Source organism: Callithrix jacchus, chromosome 20 (assembly GCF_049354715.1).
Source record: "Callithrix jacchus isolate 240 chromosome 20, calJac240_pri, whole genome shotgun sequence".
Taxonomy (NCBI): domain Eukaryota; kingdom Metazoa; phylum Chordata; class Mammalia; order Primates; family Cebidae; genus Callithrix; species Callithrix jacchus.
The window spans coordinates 4787156-4802634 of NC_133521.1; the positions used below are offsets into that span (position 1 = coordinate 4787156).

Below are 15479 nucleotides of genomic sequence, written 5' to 3' on the forward strand. Positions count from 1 at the left end.
TCAATATGCAGAAATACTTATCATTACTACAGTTTAATTCAAATACATGTTCAAATTTTGTTCAAATTGGTTTACATAGGTCATTTTACCAACACATTTAGTTTTACAAGAAAGTAAAAATTCATCCAATAAAAGAAATTGGTCCAATACCTTCCAAAATGTAGATACACTCCTTGTTTGGTGGATATGAGTCAGGATAATTTGGTGAAGCAAAATGACCTCCATTGCTGGTTCGAACCCAGATGCCACATTGGGTTGCAGGAACATGCTTGATTCCAATATTTTGTCCATCTTGGGGAAAAACGGCATTTAAAACACTCATTACAGCAAAAGATAATCATTCTTCTCTTTTCCCTACCACTTTCCAAACAATTCCTCACTCTATGCTACATATATAAATTTCTATAAGAACCACTGTCAAATTTAGTATAACAAATTGAGTACAGAAGTGAAAGAGAGGGAGGGAAAACTTGCCAGGAGAGGACAAGTTTGCCATGTAAGAGAAAATGGAAATAAAGGGCTTATATGCACATAACAAAGGGCAAAACCATATAGGAGAGTCTGCTAAGTCAGTAAGATGCAATACAATTCAGTTCTAACTAAAAATAAAAATAAAGGCATCCCAAGATTTGATCTCTGATATGGGGCCCTCATACTTAGTTTTATACAATAGTGAAAGAAGATTCCAAGGTTACAGAGGGATTTTAGTTGAAGATTGTAGACTAAACATATGCATTTAGCTCTGCTCCCTCCTCAAACTCCACTTAAACAACAATAAAAGGATTTTTAAAAGGGTATAAACCCTTAAGTACAGAGGGGTAGATATAGCAGCAACAACTGAAGGTACCAGGAAGTGGGGTGGGGGTGGTGTGTAGGCTAGGTAAAAGTCTGTTTAGAATGAATTGGGTTTTCAGTACCCTTTCCTACTCCACAAATCTAGCTTAGCTGCTGCTCTTCAACCACATCAGAACACTAGAGGTGATTTCTTTGGAGAAGGTAAAACAACAGGGACTAGGGGACACAGGCACAGCTGAGAAGAAAAATAAGGACATGAGTGAATATTAGCACATGTCCCAGCCTTCGTTTCCTGCTGAACTCCCCACAAAGGCCTCCTGGTCAGATATTGAGCCTTTAAGCAGGAAAAGAGAAGATTCTTTTCTGGGAATCTAAACAGCCCTAGGAAAGACCTGATGCGGACACAGGAAGGAGTTCCCCAATGTCAGGTGTGTCAACAGTGAGGGCCAGTGATCAATCCCTGCACACACCTGCAGACAGCTAACAATCAGTTTTTAGTACCCCTCTTAAAATATGAGCCTTCAAGGATCACCAGACATTGGAGGAACGCCTCTAATATAAAAAACAAAAGAAAAGCAACTCTGAGGAGATAAAGACTACATAAGAAAAATATTTAAAAACCACCACTACCACAAAACGATCATTTAATATTCTGAGAAAGAAAAGCAAGTAAATCCATAAGACAAGAACAAAGATAGTCAACAAACAGAAATTATACTCAGAAAAACAGAACCAAAAAAAGCTTCTAAAAATAGAAGAAATGAAAAAATTAGCAGAACATTTAGAGAAGAGTTCGGCAAACTATGACCCTGAGTTAGACATGACCTGGAGCCTGCTGTAAATAAAGCATTACTGGAATATACCCAGGCCCATTATTTGTACGCTTTTGTTCCTGGACAGAAGAGTCAAGGAGTCAGAGGAGTTGCTCCAGAGACTGTAAGGCTTACAACACCTTAAATACTTATGATCTGACCCTTTACAGAAGAAGTGTTCTAATTCCTGGTTTAGAGGTAAAGTTGAAGAAGTCTCAGAAAATAGTGGAACAAAGAGAGAGACAAAAACCAAGAGGGCCATAACCAAGTAAAATAATAGGAATTCCTGAAAAGACAGAAAATTGAGGAAAGGGGATTTTAAAAAATTAAAGCGGAAAGACAAAACTCAACTGAATGAGTAACTTAATGTAAATCCTGAGTACTGAGTTAACCAGAATTACGACAGAACTGTACTGAGAAGGGTGGTACAAATGAAAGGAATGACAACACTCAGATACGGATAGGGTAGACAACAGGTGTGTGAAAGTGCTAAATTCTCATTTTCCACAGTGAAAAATCAGTATCTAATGTCTAAAACTGAAATAACCAACAAGTAGCAATACAGCATGTTATTCAGAGAAAGGAAGAGAAACACGAAAAGAATCAGCTAAGAGTGATTATTTCCATGGGGCAGGAAGTTAAATAGGGCAAGATGGGGAACTGATTTTTCCTAATTAACTTTTAGAAATGCTTTGATTTTTATCATATGTATGTATTACTTAGATGAAAATAAAAAACAAACAAGGTTATACTGAAAATGTACTAAATTTAGACATAAAAATCTGGTTCCAAAAAAAATCACACTAGCTAATCATGTATCATAAATCAAGAAAAAAGAACAGGACCAAGCTTTGAATAAAACATTAATTGAAGTGTTTCATTTGTTTAAATTAGAAAAAGGGACTTTTATCTTTGCTTAGTGATAAAGTATAAATCTCATTTAATTTTTGGATATAATCCACAGTATGCTAGGAGCTACTAGTGATGTCAGTTTTTAAAATTTATCAGGGCAAGACTTTATGCTGACAATTTACTCTAGTTAACTGCATGCAGCTGAATCCAGTTAAACTGAGGCTGTTGGGTTGACAGAAAGCCTTAGGTCACTGGAATACCCCAAAGGGATTATGGAAATAGTACTCAAAGTTGCAATCCTTTCAAGTAAGCCAGTCCATTGTCTTAAACATGCAGTAAGTCACCAATGTCAGTACTTTACCTTGGGTTTTTTGGGCCACAGCAATCCCTTCCACTACCAGTACTGTTATTAACAACACTAAAGAAATAACAGAGAAGAAAAGTTACAATTAAATCTATACTGCATTTTACTAAATCAATAAAGAAAATCGGATGACAAAAAAAGATGAACTAAAATCACTATTTATTACTAAAATTCACTCACAAGATCTTTAAGCATTAAATGTTATGCTCTGATTTGCAACCTAACCCTTAAGATAACCCAGGAAAAGACAAGTGCTTTTGTACTCATTTATACACACATTTAATAACACATGGCATTTAAAGCACTTTTCAACTTAATAGTTTATAAAAAAAAAAAAACAAACCCTTGTTTTTTGCAACAGACCTTGCTCATCCTAACTATTCCTCTATTTACTGTAGTCCATCTCAGAGTTTACATGTAGTATAGCTGGCTCTGCAATGTGCTATGGCAGTGAAGTTCAATTAGATTATCTGCTTTCTGAGAACATTCATAATCAAGACAGAAGTAAGGGGGCAGCAGTCTCCTAGAAATCAATTCAAACTGTTTTACGGTTGTGCAATACTATGCTGTGTTCTGTGTTACAAAGGCTAGCCATATTTAGACACTAAAGCCTTTTCCCATGTTGAATATTTCTGAGACCCAATCAACAACATATTGAATTGTTTTGTATATGTGGTTTGAAGACTTAAACATTTTTACGGATGGTGCACTCTCCCTTTCAATGGAAACCATACTGCCAGCATGTCCTGAATTACTGCATGAACTGGAGTTATTCATTCAGTGAATAGGCACTTACAGAGTATCCACTGAAAAGCGGGCACTAAGGATGCACAGGAAAGAGAAATAGAGCAAAGTGGTTAAGAGTGTGGACTTAAGGAGTTACATGAATCTAGGTTAGGGTTCAAGTTTTGCCTTGTACCAGCTGTGAGGCCTTTTCAGCTCAGTTTACTTATTTTTAAAATGGAGATGATATAAACATGGGCCAACCTCATTGGTGGCTGTGAAGATTAAATGAGATGATGTGCATAGTACTTTTACGTGACAGGCATTCTGCTAAATAAATGATGGATATTAGGACAAACCAGCATCCACAAGGAATCAATGTATTGCTGAATCTACAAAACAAGGTGAAATGGAGTTTAACAGGAGATATGCAGAAGGCATAATGGAAACAGAAGGTCCATTCTGCTGGGGGTTAAAGGAAATAGAATGAGAAAAACTCCTACAAGAGAAGGCATAATCTGGTTGGACCTTATAGGACTTGAGCCCAGGAGAAGGAGAAAGAAATATTTTAAATAAGAACATGGAAGGCCAGGGACGGTGACTCATGCCTGTAAATCTCAACCCCTTGGGAGGCTGAGGCAAGAGGATGGCTTGAGCCCAGAAGTTCCAGACCAGCCTGAACAAAATAGTGAGGCCCTGTCTCTGTGAAAAAAAATTAGCCAGTGGCACATGCCTATAGTCCCAGCCACTTGGGAGGCTGAGGCAGGAGGATCACTTGTGACCAGGAGTTAGAGGCTGCAGTGAGCCATGATTGTGCCACTGCACTACCAACTGGGTGAAAGAGACCATGCCTCAAAAAAAACAAAATAACAATAATATAAAAAGACGAAGGCATGAGCTCTAACTTACAGCAGGTTTTAGGGAACTCTGAGTAATATGGTGTGATTAGCATGTGGAAGGCTACAGTGGTATAGTAGGTTAGAGAAAAGTTGGATGAGATCCGATTTTAACAAGTTTTGAATGGCATGCTAAAAAGTTTGGACTTCTAACTATATAATAAGAAGCCCTTGTAGTTTTTAAACAAGCGTATGGCATTATCACTTCTGCGTTTTAGACCAATAATCCTAATGGTTGTGTGGTGTCTACACTTTTAACAAGAAGATAGAAGATCATTAGGAAGTAAAGGTGATCATGTTTGCATTATCATCTTTGAAGCAGAGCAGTGGCAGTGGCAAGGGAAAGGAGGAGGGATTAATGACATGGTTCAGATTTAGAGTCAAGTGCAACTTACAGGATGTGAGGGGTGAGGGAGATGAGGCACTGGAGTCTGCTAGTGCAAGTGGCTGGTAGAGTCACCACTGTTCACTCAATAGCATGTTCTGGGTGTCTACCACCAAAGTCACCAATATAGAAGTGCTAAGAGGTAGTTCTTGCTATTCAGTTCACATCTTAAAATCTAATTATTTGACATCTTCATCTTTTGTTTCTTGCATCCTTGCTGACCTCTGTGTCTCCTCTGTCTTTTCTTAATAACATTAATTTCCCCCTTTGCTTTCTTTGGTTGATAGTAGTGTTGAAGATCTCGTGTTATGCTGAGATCTTTAATTCTTCCCATCTTTACACTGGATCTGATTAGAAGAATGGAGTTTTGAAACTTTTTTTTAAAAAAACAGATTTATGATCAAAAACAAAAGTCAGATAATAGTACATATTTGGTAATTCAGCAAATAACCCAACCATTTTAATAAATTTATCTCACTAGAAGACACTATCTCCCAGGCATATCATTCAAATCATACACAATTGGTCAATATTTTGTGCTCAGTATACTGTTCCTCCTTAATCATAGATGTAACCATTTATTAGTTTTGACATTTACAAATCCATTTATAAGCAAGTAACCATAAAAAGCCAGCAGACAAGGAACCTAAGAAGCCAATAAACAAACCAAAACAGCAACAGTACAACTAAGGCAAAGGGATGAACTGTGCCAGCACAATTATGATATACAATGACCGATAAAAACGTGCCTGTGTAAAATAATTACTTTATGAAATTTGCATAGAATACACAAGTAAGGTAGATCATATTGAAAATAAAGTTGCAATGCCAAATAGCCTATTATACTCTTTTCAACTTTACTTAGAGGGCTGTGCAGAGTTTTCTTTTTTTCTCAAGTAATTACTAGCTATTCACAACTCAATCGACCAAATGAGCTGTGCCACTAAATATAAAAATGACGTATAAAGAATAGGGCAAATCTGCACAGCAATTAGGAATAGAAAGATTCACTGATACAGTTTTTGGTAATACAGTTGTACTATTAATCCATTGTAAATTCTGTATCATTATAAACACAGTTTCCCGAGTTGTATAACAAGATCTTTGTACACTGCTTGAGTTATAATCAGACTGAGATATTAAAACAAATTCCATTAATGCTAAACCCTGCAATTATTTAGCACATGAAGCAGTTCTGTGGTTCTTTGTTCTGTCTTTATTCTCAATCTAGGTGTCACTGTTCCCTCTTACTAAAAGGATCAATAATTTCTGAAATCCAGGAGTGCCTCATACTTTGAATTCAAAGATAACGTAAACAGGAAGGCACTAATTCTATAAGGCAGAAATCTACACAAAAATAAAAATTCTAAACTCTATAACCAGGCAATTTGATTGTACAGAGAACTACCTGTGATTTGATGCTTGAGAAAGGCAGTGCCCACCAGCATTTATGACGTTACTCCTGGTTCTAGAGTTGAATTTAGTCTTATAATAACCCGTGTACAGATCTGACCTAAAATGAAGTCACTCAAATGATAAAGATAGGTGCTATTCAGGCTGCTGAACAATCCTCAAAGCCACTCCCTTTATTCCTTTTTTTTTTTAAACCATGAATCACTGTCATTTTAGCTCTAAACAGAGAATCCTGTTCCCAGGCTTTCCATTTTAAAGGCCTATTTTCCACTGTAAAAAAAAAACAAAAAACAAAACAAAGTCACATTTATTCTTTTCACTGTTAAGTAACAGTGGCAATTCTAGCTAATGCAATAAATGCTGGAAAGAAGATGAAATTATTATTTATAGATAATGTTACTGAAAACCTAGAAACTTCAAGAGAATTACTTGAAAAATTATTATACCTATTAAGAAAGGAAAACTAAAATAAATTAAATAAACAATAAATATACTGAATAAAATGGAGCAGTAACATGTTTCTTAGTAAAATAATGCTGCAAAGATAATGAGTCTTTCCAATAGGCCATACATTTAATATTTTAATCAAACTCTTAGTGAGTCCTGTTTTTGGACTTAACAAAAGGTTTTTGATGCTCATCTTGAATACTTGCCAAAGAAAATTTAGAAATAACATAAAATACATAAAAACAATATATGATATACTTATTGTAAAGCTACAGTAATTAAAAAATGTGGCAACAACATAGGAAGAAACAGATGATCTGTTCAACATATGCAGCAGCCCACTCTCTAACAGGTAGTGAGTCACCTCCTGGGGGCAATGAACCAAACATACATGGTCCTTATTCTCCAGGACCTTATAGATAAGGAAATGAAAAAACAATTAAGTGCTCAGAAATAGACATACATATCCAAGAACTAATTTTTATTGATCGATTAAGACAGAGTCTCACTCTGTTGCCCAGGCTGGAGTGCAGTAGTGTGATTTTGGTTTACTTAACCTCTGCCTCTGGGTTCAACAATTCTCATGCCTCAGTCTCCCGAGTAGCTGGGACTACAGGCATGTGCCACCATGGCCAGCTCATTTCTTCTATTTTAGTAGAGATGGAGTTGCACTATGTTGGCCAGGCTGGTCTCAAACTCCTGGCCTCAAGTGATCTGCCTGCCTCAGCCTCCCAAAGTGCTGGGATTACAGGAGTGACCTACCACATCCAGCCCCAATAATTTAGAAAGAATAAATTTAATAAATGGTTCTGGGATAATATATTAATTCTTTGAAAAAAACATATTTCTCCTTCAAGCTAAAAACTAAATAATAAATACTAGATTGGAAAAAAATTTGAATTATGTATGTACGCTGGGGTGAAGAGCACCTTCCTTTACTAATGACAGAAAGATAAATAAAAACTATTAATAACTTGGGGGGAAAAAGATTAGGCCATCATAAAAATGTGCCAAAACCCAAAAAATTCAGCCTTACAAACATACATACATACATATGTGCAGATTCTAGTGTTGGTCAGCCTATAGGAAACTGACACACTCATATAATGTCATCAGACTGGAAACTGGTACAACTTTTTGGAGGTTAATCTGGTAGTATACATTAAGGCTCAAAAATGTGCAAATCCCACCAATATTTCTACTTCCAGCTGTGAGAATTGAATCACTAGGACCGTGGTTATCAAACTTTAGTATGCACCATAATCACCTTGGGTTTATTAAATTACAGGGAGGGGTACTTTCAGAGACTGTGATCCAGTGGGTCTGAGAGAGGGCTTGAGAATCTGCCTTTTTACAAATTCTCTAGTGATGCGGAAGCTGCTGGAGCTGGGACCACACTATGAGAACCACTGCAACAGGAGCAGGGCGGGTTACTGAAACATGTCCACCAAAGGAGGAAAAACAGCCAGAAGTGGCCTTTTTCCTCCTTTGGTGGACATGTTTGGACCAATAGGGATTGAGCAGGGCAGGGGTGGGCAAAAAGGAGTTGAGTCAGTTTTGGAAATGTTGAACTTGAGGTGAATGCTCCACTATCTCTTCTTATAAGGTTCCCAACAAATACTTCTCATTGTTTCTGAACATCTGCACTTGCCAGCGACCTCAGACCTCTTGGCTTCCATGAAAGTACACTGTCTAAAACTTGCTTTCTCCAGGAACCCTTTTCCGACTAATTTCACTTGACAGCATTCAAACATTTCGCTACAGATCATTCAACAGCTCTCCGTCTGTTTTTATTTTTTATTTTTCTTTACTGATTTTGCACACTTCTATGTTAGCATTAGGTTTGGCATAAGCAAAAGAAATACCTAAACTAACAGTTTAGGACAGAAATATATTGTTCTGTCATGTGAACTAACTGGAGATAGGGAGTCAAGCGCCAGAATGAAGCGTTTATCAATACCAGGACTTGGGCTCCTTCTGTCTCATTACCCAGCTATGAGAGGCTCATTTCCAAGGTCACCCTATGGTCCAGTATGAGGCTGGAGTGCCAGCTACTGTTATCTTCATTACAGCTCCCACATCTGCAATCTAGTCAGCAAGAATGATGACTTGATAAAGAGCATTCTCCTTCTCTTTAAAAACACTTTCCCAGGATCTACAATGACCTCAAACTAAAATATTTAGGGCCAGGCGTTGTGGCTCACACCTATAATCCCAGCATTCTGGGAGTCTGAGGCGAGTGAGTCACAAGGTCAAGAGATCGAGACCATCCTGGCCAACATGGTGAAACCTCGTCTCTACTAAAAAAATAGAACAATTAGCTGGGCGTGGTGGCACATACCTGTAATCCCAGCTACTTGGGAGGCTGAGGTAGGAGAATTCCTTGAACCAGGGAATTGGAGCTTGCAGTGAGCCAAGATTGTGCCACAGCACTGATGCATGGCGACAGAGTGAGACTCTGTCTCAAAAAAGAAAAAAGTTTAAACAACAAAAACAATTCCCCTAAGATACACATATCATTTTCTACTCACACCTAACTCAGTTACATGGTCACCTAAACCGATAGGAAACTGGGAAATACAGTCTTCACTTTGGGCAACTGTGTGCTCAGCTAAAATTCACAGAATTACTGACAAACAGCTAAATGGATATTTGCAGACACGAAGTTTCTGCCACAGTCCCTATAGTGTATTGTGTACACAGCAGCCAGTGATCTTTTCAAAATACAAATCAGATCACATCACAGCCTTGTTTACAATTTTCCAGTAAATTCCCATTACATTTAGAACAAATCCATGCCCCTTACTCTCACTTCAGAGGTCTATGTGACCTGGAGCCTGTGTAGGTCTCTGGCCTTCTGAGAGCTCTCTACCAGAACACAGGCTTTCTTCCCATCACTTAAAACACATCAAGCTAATGCTTGCCTCAGGGACCAGCTGTGCTTTCTGCCTAGAATCTCTTTGGCTGGTTCCTTCCTGTCTTTCAGGTCTTGTGAGGCTTCTCTGGTTTCTAAATAAGCACTACATTTTCTCCTTCATCTTGCTTTATTTTCATTACTGTATTACCTGGTATTTTGGGGCTCCTTTGCTGTCTGTCTCTTCTTACTAGAAAGAAGGGCCTTGTCTGTCCGAATCACTGATGCATCTCCAGGGCCTAAAAGACTGCCTGACCTCAACAGTACTCAATACAGACACAGTGAACATATGGGGGTGACTGAGCATGACTCCAGTGTCTCTTCTTTATAACTGCAACACACAGCACAGTAACTGACAAACACGTATCTTGGTTGAACAAACAGTAGCCACACGTGACCTCACTTTTTTTTAAATGTGAGCACAAATCAGGAGATGGGGAAAGAACTGAGATTACCTCCACCCTCCTGAGATACCCTGCCACCACCGTTACTTTCCTCAAGCTGGCTCAATTTACCTTTGTTAGTAATTACAGGTGTCTACATATTCCTCTGTTAAGCAACTAAGTGGTAAACATAAGGCTTTTAAAATCTACCACAAGATGCTAGAACCACCTACCTGGTCTCCCTGCTCATTAGTAATTTCCTATAATGACAGCAGAATGGAGTTCAATTAGAGTCCACATACTATTTGACATGGTAATCACTTGTTTTTGATAAACTATGTTCCAAAGAACAAAAAAAGTACCCAAATTTAATCAAATTCAATCATACTTTACTAGTTAAGAACAAAGATGGATGGTGAACTTTGGGATCACTCCAGCCTACATATGATAATCACACTGTCAATCACTTTAGTAAGAAAGAGTAACTCTGTAGCAGAATGCTTTCTCTTTCCTGCAGAGTGTGACAAACTCCTCCTTAGTGGAGCCGATCAGAGATGGCACTTTTGTATGCTCTATTTTAATGACACATCAGTCCTCCTGACTGCACAGCAACTACCATCACCTTTTAACACGATCAGGTCATATTTGAAAGACTACTTGTTATCTTCTTGCGCTGTAATTTCCAATGTTACTCTAGGCATATTTAAACTAACATGTCTTAATGTCATAGAAAGGACTGAACTTTCGGATTAGTACACCCTGTAATTTTGGAAGCAATGTAACAAACATGTTGAAGTGTCAGTTCTTGGGGTCACCCTGGTGTCTGAGGTGACTGAGAGGGCAAGACCTCCCACTAATCAACTCTGTTCTTTTCTGTTGTCCTTTTTTTTTTTTTTTTAAAGTGCTTCCTCATAAGCGTTCCTCTGAAGTCTGGAAACCACTGGATTAGATCACCTCTTAAGATGCTCCTTTTCAACTCAAAGACCATAAAAACTGGAATTTCCAGTGCCTCAGGGACATGTATTTCTAAGTACCAATAATTATTCTGCAGGAACTTATTAAGTTGAAAAATGATAGGAGATCATGCTGGATGGGTGGTACCCTGAGAGCAAGAGGTAGCCTATTGTTTTAAAATTTCAGATATGAACTTTATTTATAGTCTATCATTTTTCTGTCTTTTCTAAAAAGGACTGAAATTGGCTTTGATTTGAACTTGTTTTGTAATACAGGATTTTTCCTAAAGAGTGAGTGTACTTTCAAAATGAAAGATAAACCAGATTGCAATTTAAGATTTACTACAACAAAACCATTATTTAATAAGACTTTTGAATTGACAGTATTAAAACAGTTTTTCCCAAACCCTGGAAGGAAAAGTCAAAAAGTTAATTTTTAACAAGACTTTAGTATTAAAAGACAAGTTTTTCAGTACCACATTTATTTCTGTATAATTTACATTCCTGGGTGAGATTTAAGAATGAAAAACAGGAGTTAATACTTGCACAGTCTCAGATAAGATTTTAAATACAGTGACAAGGAGTATTCGTGCTCTGTTACATCACAAATGTAACCACAGTTTATATAGCTTTAAAAATTGCTGAGTTGAATAGATTCTCCAGAAAAAAGTGTGCAGAATGAATAAGAACAAAAAATAGATTTATCATCTTCATGTAATATTTTCACGAGACTATAATGCTTAACCTTGACAGAAGGTTAACTCAAATTCTGTGAGGGCTACAGTAATCATAAACAGTTAAAAGTGAATTATTTAGTTTCAACAACATAAGACAACGTTTAAAAAGCCTAGTAAGGTTATCTTTTTGCCTTAAAGGCTGAAAGTAAAACAAGAATAATCAGTGGCATCTTAAAGAACTAAAATTACTTTCTACTTAAAATCTCACACTCACTATGGCTGATTTATTTTAGTAGAAACTGACCATAATATTTCAAACAAGCCTTTCATGGGTAATATCTACAATTATGTAAATGTTAAATAGCTGCTTCAGATAAGAACCTCTTTGATGTTGAAGCAATTCACTTTATAGATAATAAGGAAAACTTTCATGCCTTGGGGCAAAAAATGAGTATGAGAACTGGGAATGACCAGTATCTTTTTAAAAGACAATTTTTAAAAATAAAATTTTATATAGGTTATACATGCATTTGGTTAAAAAAAAATCAAGTGACACAAATGGGTGTGCAGTGAAACCAAAGTCTTTCCTTCATTCTTGTCTTTCCGTTCCCTGGATTTCTGTATTAGAATCAACTCCTGTTAACAATTTCTTGAATCTTTCCAAACCAATTCTTGGCATTTACAAGTTAATACCACAAAAGACTTTAAAAATAGCTTGTTTTCTCTCTAGGAAGCCGCCACCAACAGCAGTAACAACAACAACAATAGTTCAGCTTGAGCTTTAAAAATACTCCAGCTTGTAAAAATAGTTTATGTTGACTAACACGGAAAAAAGAAAAGCCAGACACTGTATTGTTTTCACTGTAGCTCACCAGAATCCTTTCCTGAAAGGTGCAACAACTCAACGCTTCACCATTTTGGCCAGAGAGGGCAGTGTGCACCCACCGCAAAGGCGAAGGAAGAAACGCTGCAAATTCCTTCACCATTGGAGGAGGCTCTATGAGCCCCTGCCCTAACCAGCTCAGTTTTATCAAGTTCTGCAGGTAAAGCGGTGTGACACATCTACGCGATGTCATCCGGGGCTGCCCTCAGATGCTCGGTCAGTAGGATGCTGACAACCTTACCGTGGTGAGGGCGCAATCCGACAACAGCAAAAAATTCAGATAAGCAAAACGATCAGAAATCCTACTGTGCATACGGTTTATCACGAAAGAGTAAAACGAAACATTCATTTCTCAGGAATGACTGTAAAAATTGAGAGTCAGAGATACGAAAGCCACAGGATGAATTTGAGTTGTTTTCAATTGTATAATAAATGAATCACTAAGCATTTATGGTTTGTGAAATATTCATCAGCTAGAAAGTCCTAGGTTACCTTAGTGTAAGCTGTAGATCGGTTTACAGTGGGGTAAACGTTTTAAATTAAATTACTGACACCTCAGTCACAAATTTAGGAATATGTGGAGAGGAGCTATGTGTCCAATTAAAATCAAAAGCAAAATTACACGGAATTTTCTAATAAAACAAATGTGATAAGTGTTGTTATGGAACAGGAAAAACGCTAAGCTCTGTCACTCTACAAATACTAAGAAACAGAGCTAAGCTATATGTGACACGTTAATAATGCCTCAGTTGTACCCTCAATATTTTAAGAAAGAACATGTGATGACATTACAAACATACAGATACTCAATTTTCAATCTAAATAGATCAGCAGGGCGAAAAGAGAAGTCCTTACGGAGTGTTGGTGCTATTCTCCCTCTGGAAATTGAAAAGACGATTTATTCAGTCCGAGTTTCGGGAGCAACTTTGTATCCCAATTCTAATTATCTATGTATATAAATTTTCCTCTAAATTACCGCCTCCTGGGAAATGCAAAGCGGCTGGAGAGTACTTTAGAGCTCTGCGCTCTTGGGAAGCCAAGTGTTTTAATTCCCAGTACAACAAATTAGTAAGAACCGAACACCAGCGGCGGGGAATTCTGAGACCTCCGAGGAAGCTGGAGGAGCGCAGTTCCGGGGAGCGCCGGGGCTCAGCCCGAGCAGCCGCGCTCCCCCGGGCGGGACGAGCCGAGCCGGGCCGGGTCTGCGGCGCCCGCGCGCCGCCCCCGGAGCCCGCAGTGGTGCCGCAGCCTGAGCGGCCGCAGCAGGTGGGACCCGGCCGGCCCGGCAGGCCCAGTTCCCCGCAGCGAGGTTGGCGCGCCGCGGGGCTGTTCGAAAACCGCTGCACGACGTCACGGCCGCGGCTTTTATTGTTCGCGTGGAATTACTTTTTGCCATCACATCTGGAGAGAGAGCGGCCTTCGCTCACGACAGGAATCTCACAACTTTGCGAAGCGATAGGCGGAATTCTACGGAAGCGGCGCTAGGGCGCAGGTCGGAGGGCCCCGCGGGGCCCAGGGTCCTCCCAACCGCCTTCTCTACCGGATCCCCTTTCCCATTCGCGCCCGGCGAACATCGGCTGGACTCTCAGGGGCCGGAGGCGGCGCGCCGGGAGAGACGGACAGTGCGCGCCCCCCGCGGTCCGCTCCGAGTGGCCGCGAGTCCCGCCAGACAAAGAGGCGCGTCGGGTCCGGGATCAGGGAAGGGACGCGGCAGCGAGGCAGGGCGGCGCGCCAGCCTCGGCCCGCAGGGGGCGCCGTCCGCGGCCCCAGCGCTTACCTTTGAGGACCGAGCAGAGCCGCTCCAGGGCCATGTTCCCGAGCTGCCCGGCGCTTCGCAAGGGGCTGAGGCTGCTGCAGCGCGGGGCTCACGGCCCGACGCAGCGGCTGCGGCCCCGCTCCATCCTCATCGCCGGCCAGCAGGTGCCTCCCCGCGGGGCAGGGCTCAGGTCCTGCGGCCCGCCATGCTCGAGCCCCCCGACGAGCGCCGCCTCCTGCTCTGTGGCGCCCAGTCCCATCGACCGCCCGGGGGCGAGGAGTGCGGGCGCGCGGCGCGGGACGGGGAGCCAGATACAAGCGCGGCCCCGGCGCGGGACCACTGAAGTGGCGGGCGCGAGGCGCCCAGGCTCATTTAAGCAGACAGCGCGAGCGCCGCGTGCCGGCCGCGCCGCCTGTGCGCATGTGCCCGCCCCGCCCCGCCCCGCCCCGCGCCTGGCGCGCCCGCTGCGGCCTCGCGACTCGGGACGGCGTCGCTCACCGCCTGCTGCCGTTACGGCTGGGCACCGGCGGGGCGCGGGGGGGTGTGGGGTACCCCTCGCTGTGGCTGCGCGGTGCCCTCCCGCTCCGAGAGGCCGACGCCAGGGCATAGCCCGGCCAAGCCCGGCCGCCGCGCAGGGTGCCCGGGGCAGCGGCCCGAGCCCTCGAGGCCTCCCGCCTGACGGAGGCGCCCCGGAAGCGCCGCCACCCTGGCCCCTCTCCCTCGCCCGCCTGCCCCATCCCCGCCCACCCTCTCAGACGGAACGGGGCGCCGACCTCCGGTCCCCCGGACCTCTATTCAAGGTCAAAACTTCGCCCACCTCAGCCTTGCTCGACCCGGAGCAGGGAGACGCGGACTCGGCAGAGGGAACCAGAGGCTCTCCCTGCCCTTCGCGCCAGTGAGTTCCCGATCCGCTGCCCTGACGGCGTCTCCCCAGCGCCTGCCGGGTTAACTGGCACTTTAGTACCAACTCCTTAGACTCCCCTCATGAGGTAGGTTGTAGAGGATGGGAAAATCGAGGCCAGAGGTGGCGCCATTTGTCCAGAGCCACATAGCAAGTGAGCGGCAGAGCTGTGCACTCTCCCCCGGAGCATCCTCAGCTAACCTCGGCGCTGGCCGGCTTTGCTCGCTGGTAGGAGTCTCCAGGTCTGCCAACAATTGCCTGGTTCTTGGGGGTATTCGTGATTCTGCTTTATTTTCTCCGTAGCGGTTATCACACTGATATGACC

At 41.6% G+C, this 15479-nt stretch overlaps 2 protein-coding genes across 28 annotated transcripts in view; one reads left to right on the forward strand and one right to left on the reverse strand.

The window, feature by feature from the left end:
- Nucleotides 1–14623, reverse strand: part of NETO2 (neuropilin and tolloid like 2) — a 62185-nt gene extending 47562 nt beyond the window's left edge. For all 3 annotated transcript variants that reach the window (XM_078358173.1, XM_002760918.6, XM_035282694.3), the window contains exons 1-3: nt 14275–14623; nt 2821–2877; nt 151–291 (exon numbers count right to left, since the gene is read on the reverse strand). In XM_078358173.1, coding sequence (XP_078214299.1) covers nt 151–291; nt 2821–2877; nt 14275–14308 — 232 coding nt within the window. In that variant the 5' untranslated portion in view covers nt 14309–14623. The remainder of the gene's footprint in view (nt 1–150; nt 292–2820; nt 2878–14274) is intronic.
- LOC118149769 (uncharacterized) overlaps nt 13598–15479 on the forward strand; it is a 36893-nt gene continuing 35011 nt past the window's right edge. For 14 of the 25 annotated variants that reach the window (XM_078358175.1, XM_078358179.1, XM_078358176.1 and 11 more), the window contains exon 1: nt 13598–15148. In XM_078358175.1, coding sequence (XP_078214301.1) covers nt 14307–15148 — 842 coding nt within the window. In that variant the 5' untranslated portion in view covers nt 13598–14306. Of the gene's footprint in view, nt 15383–15479 lie in introns of all 25 variants that reach the window. The other 11 variants (XM_078358192.1, XM_078358191.1, XM_078358193.1 and 8 more) reach the window with 2 other exon arrangements.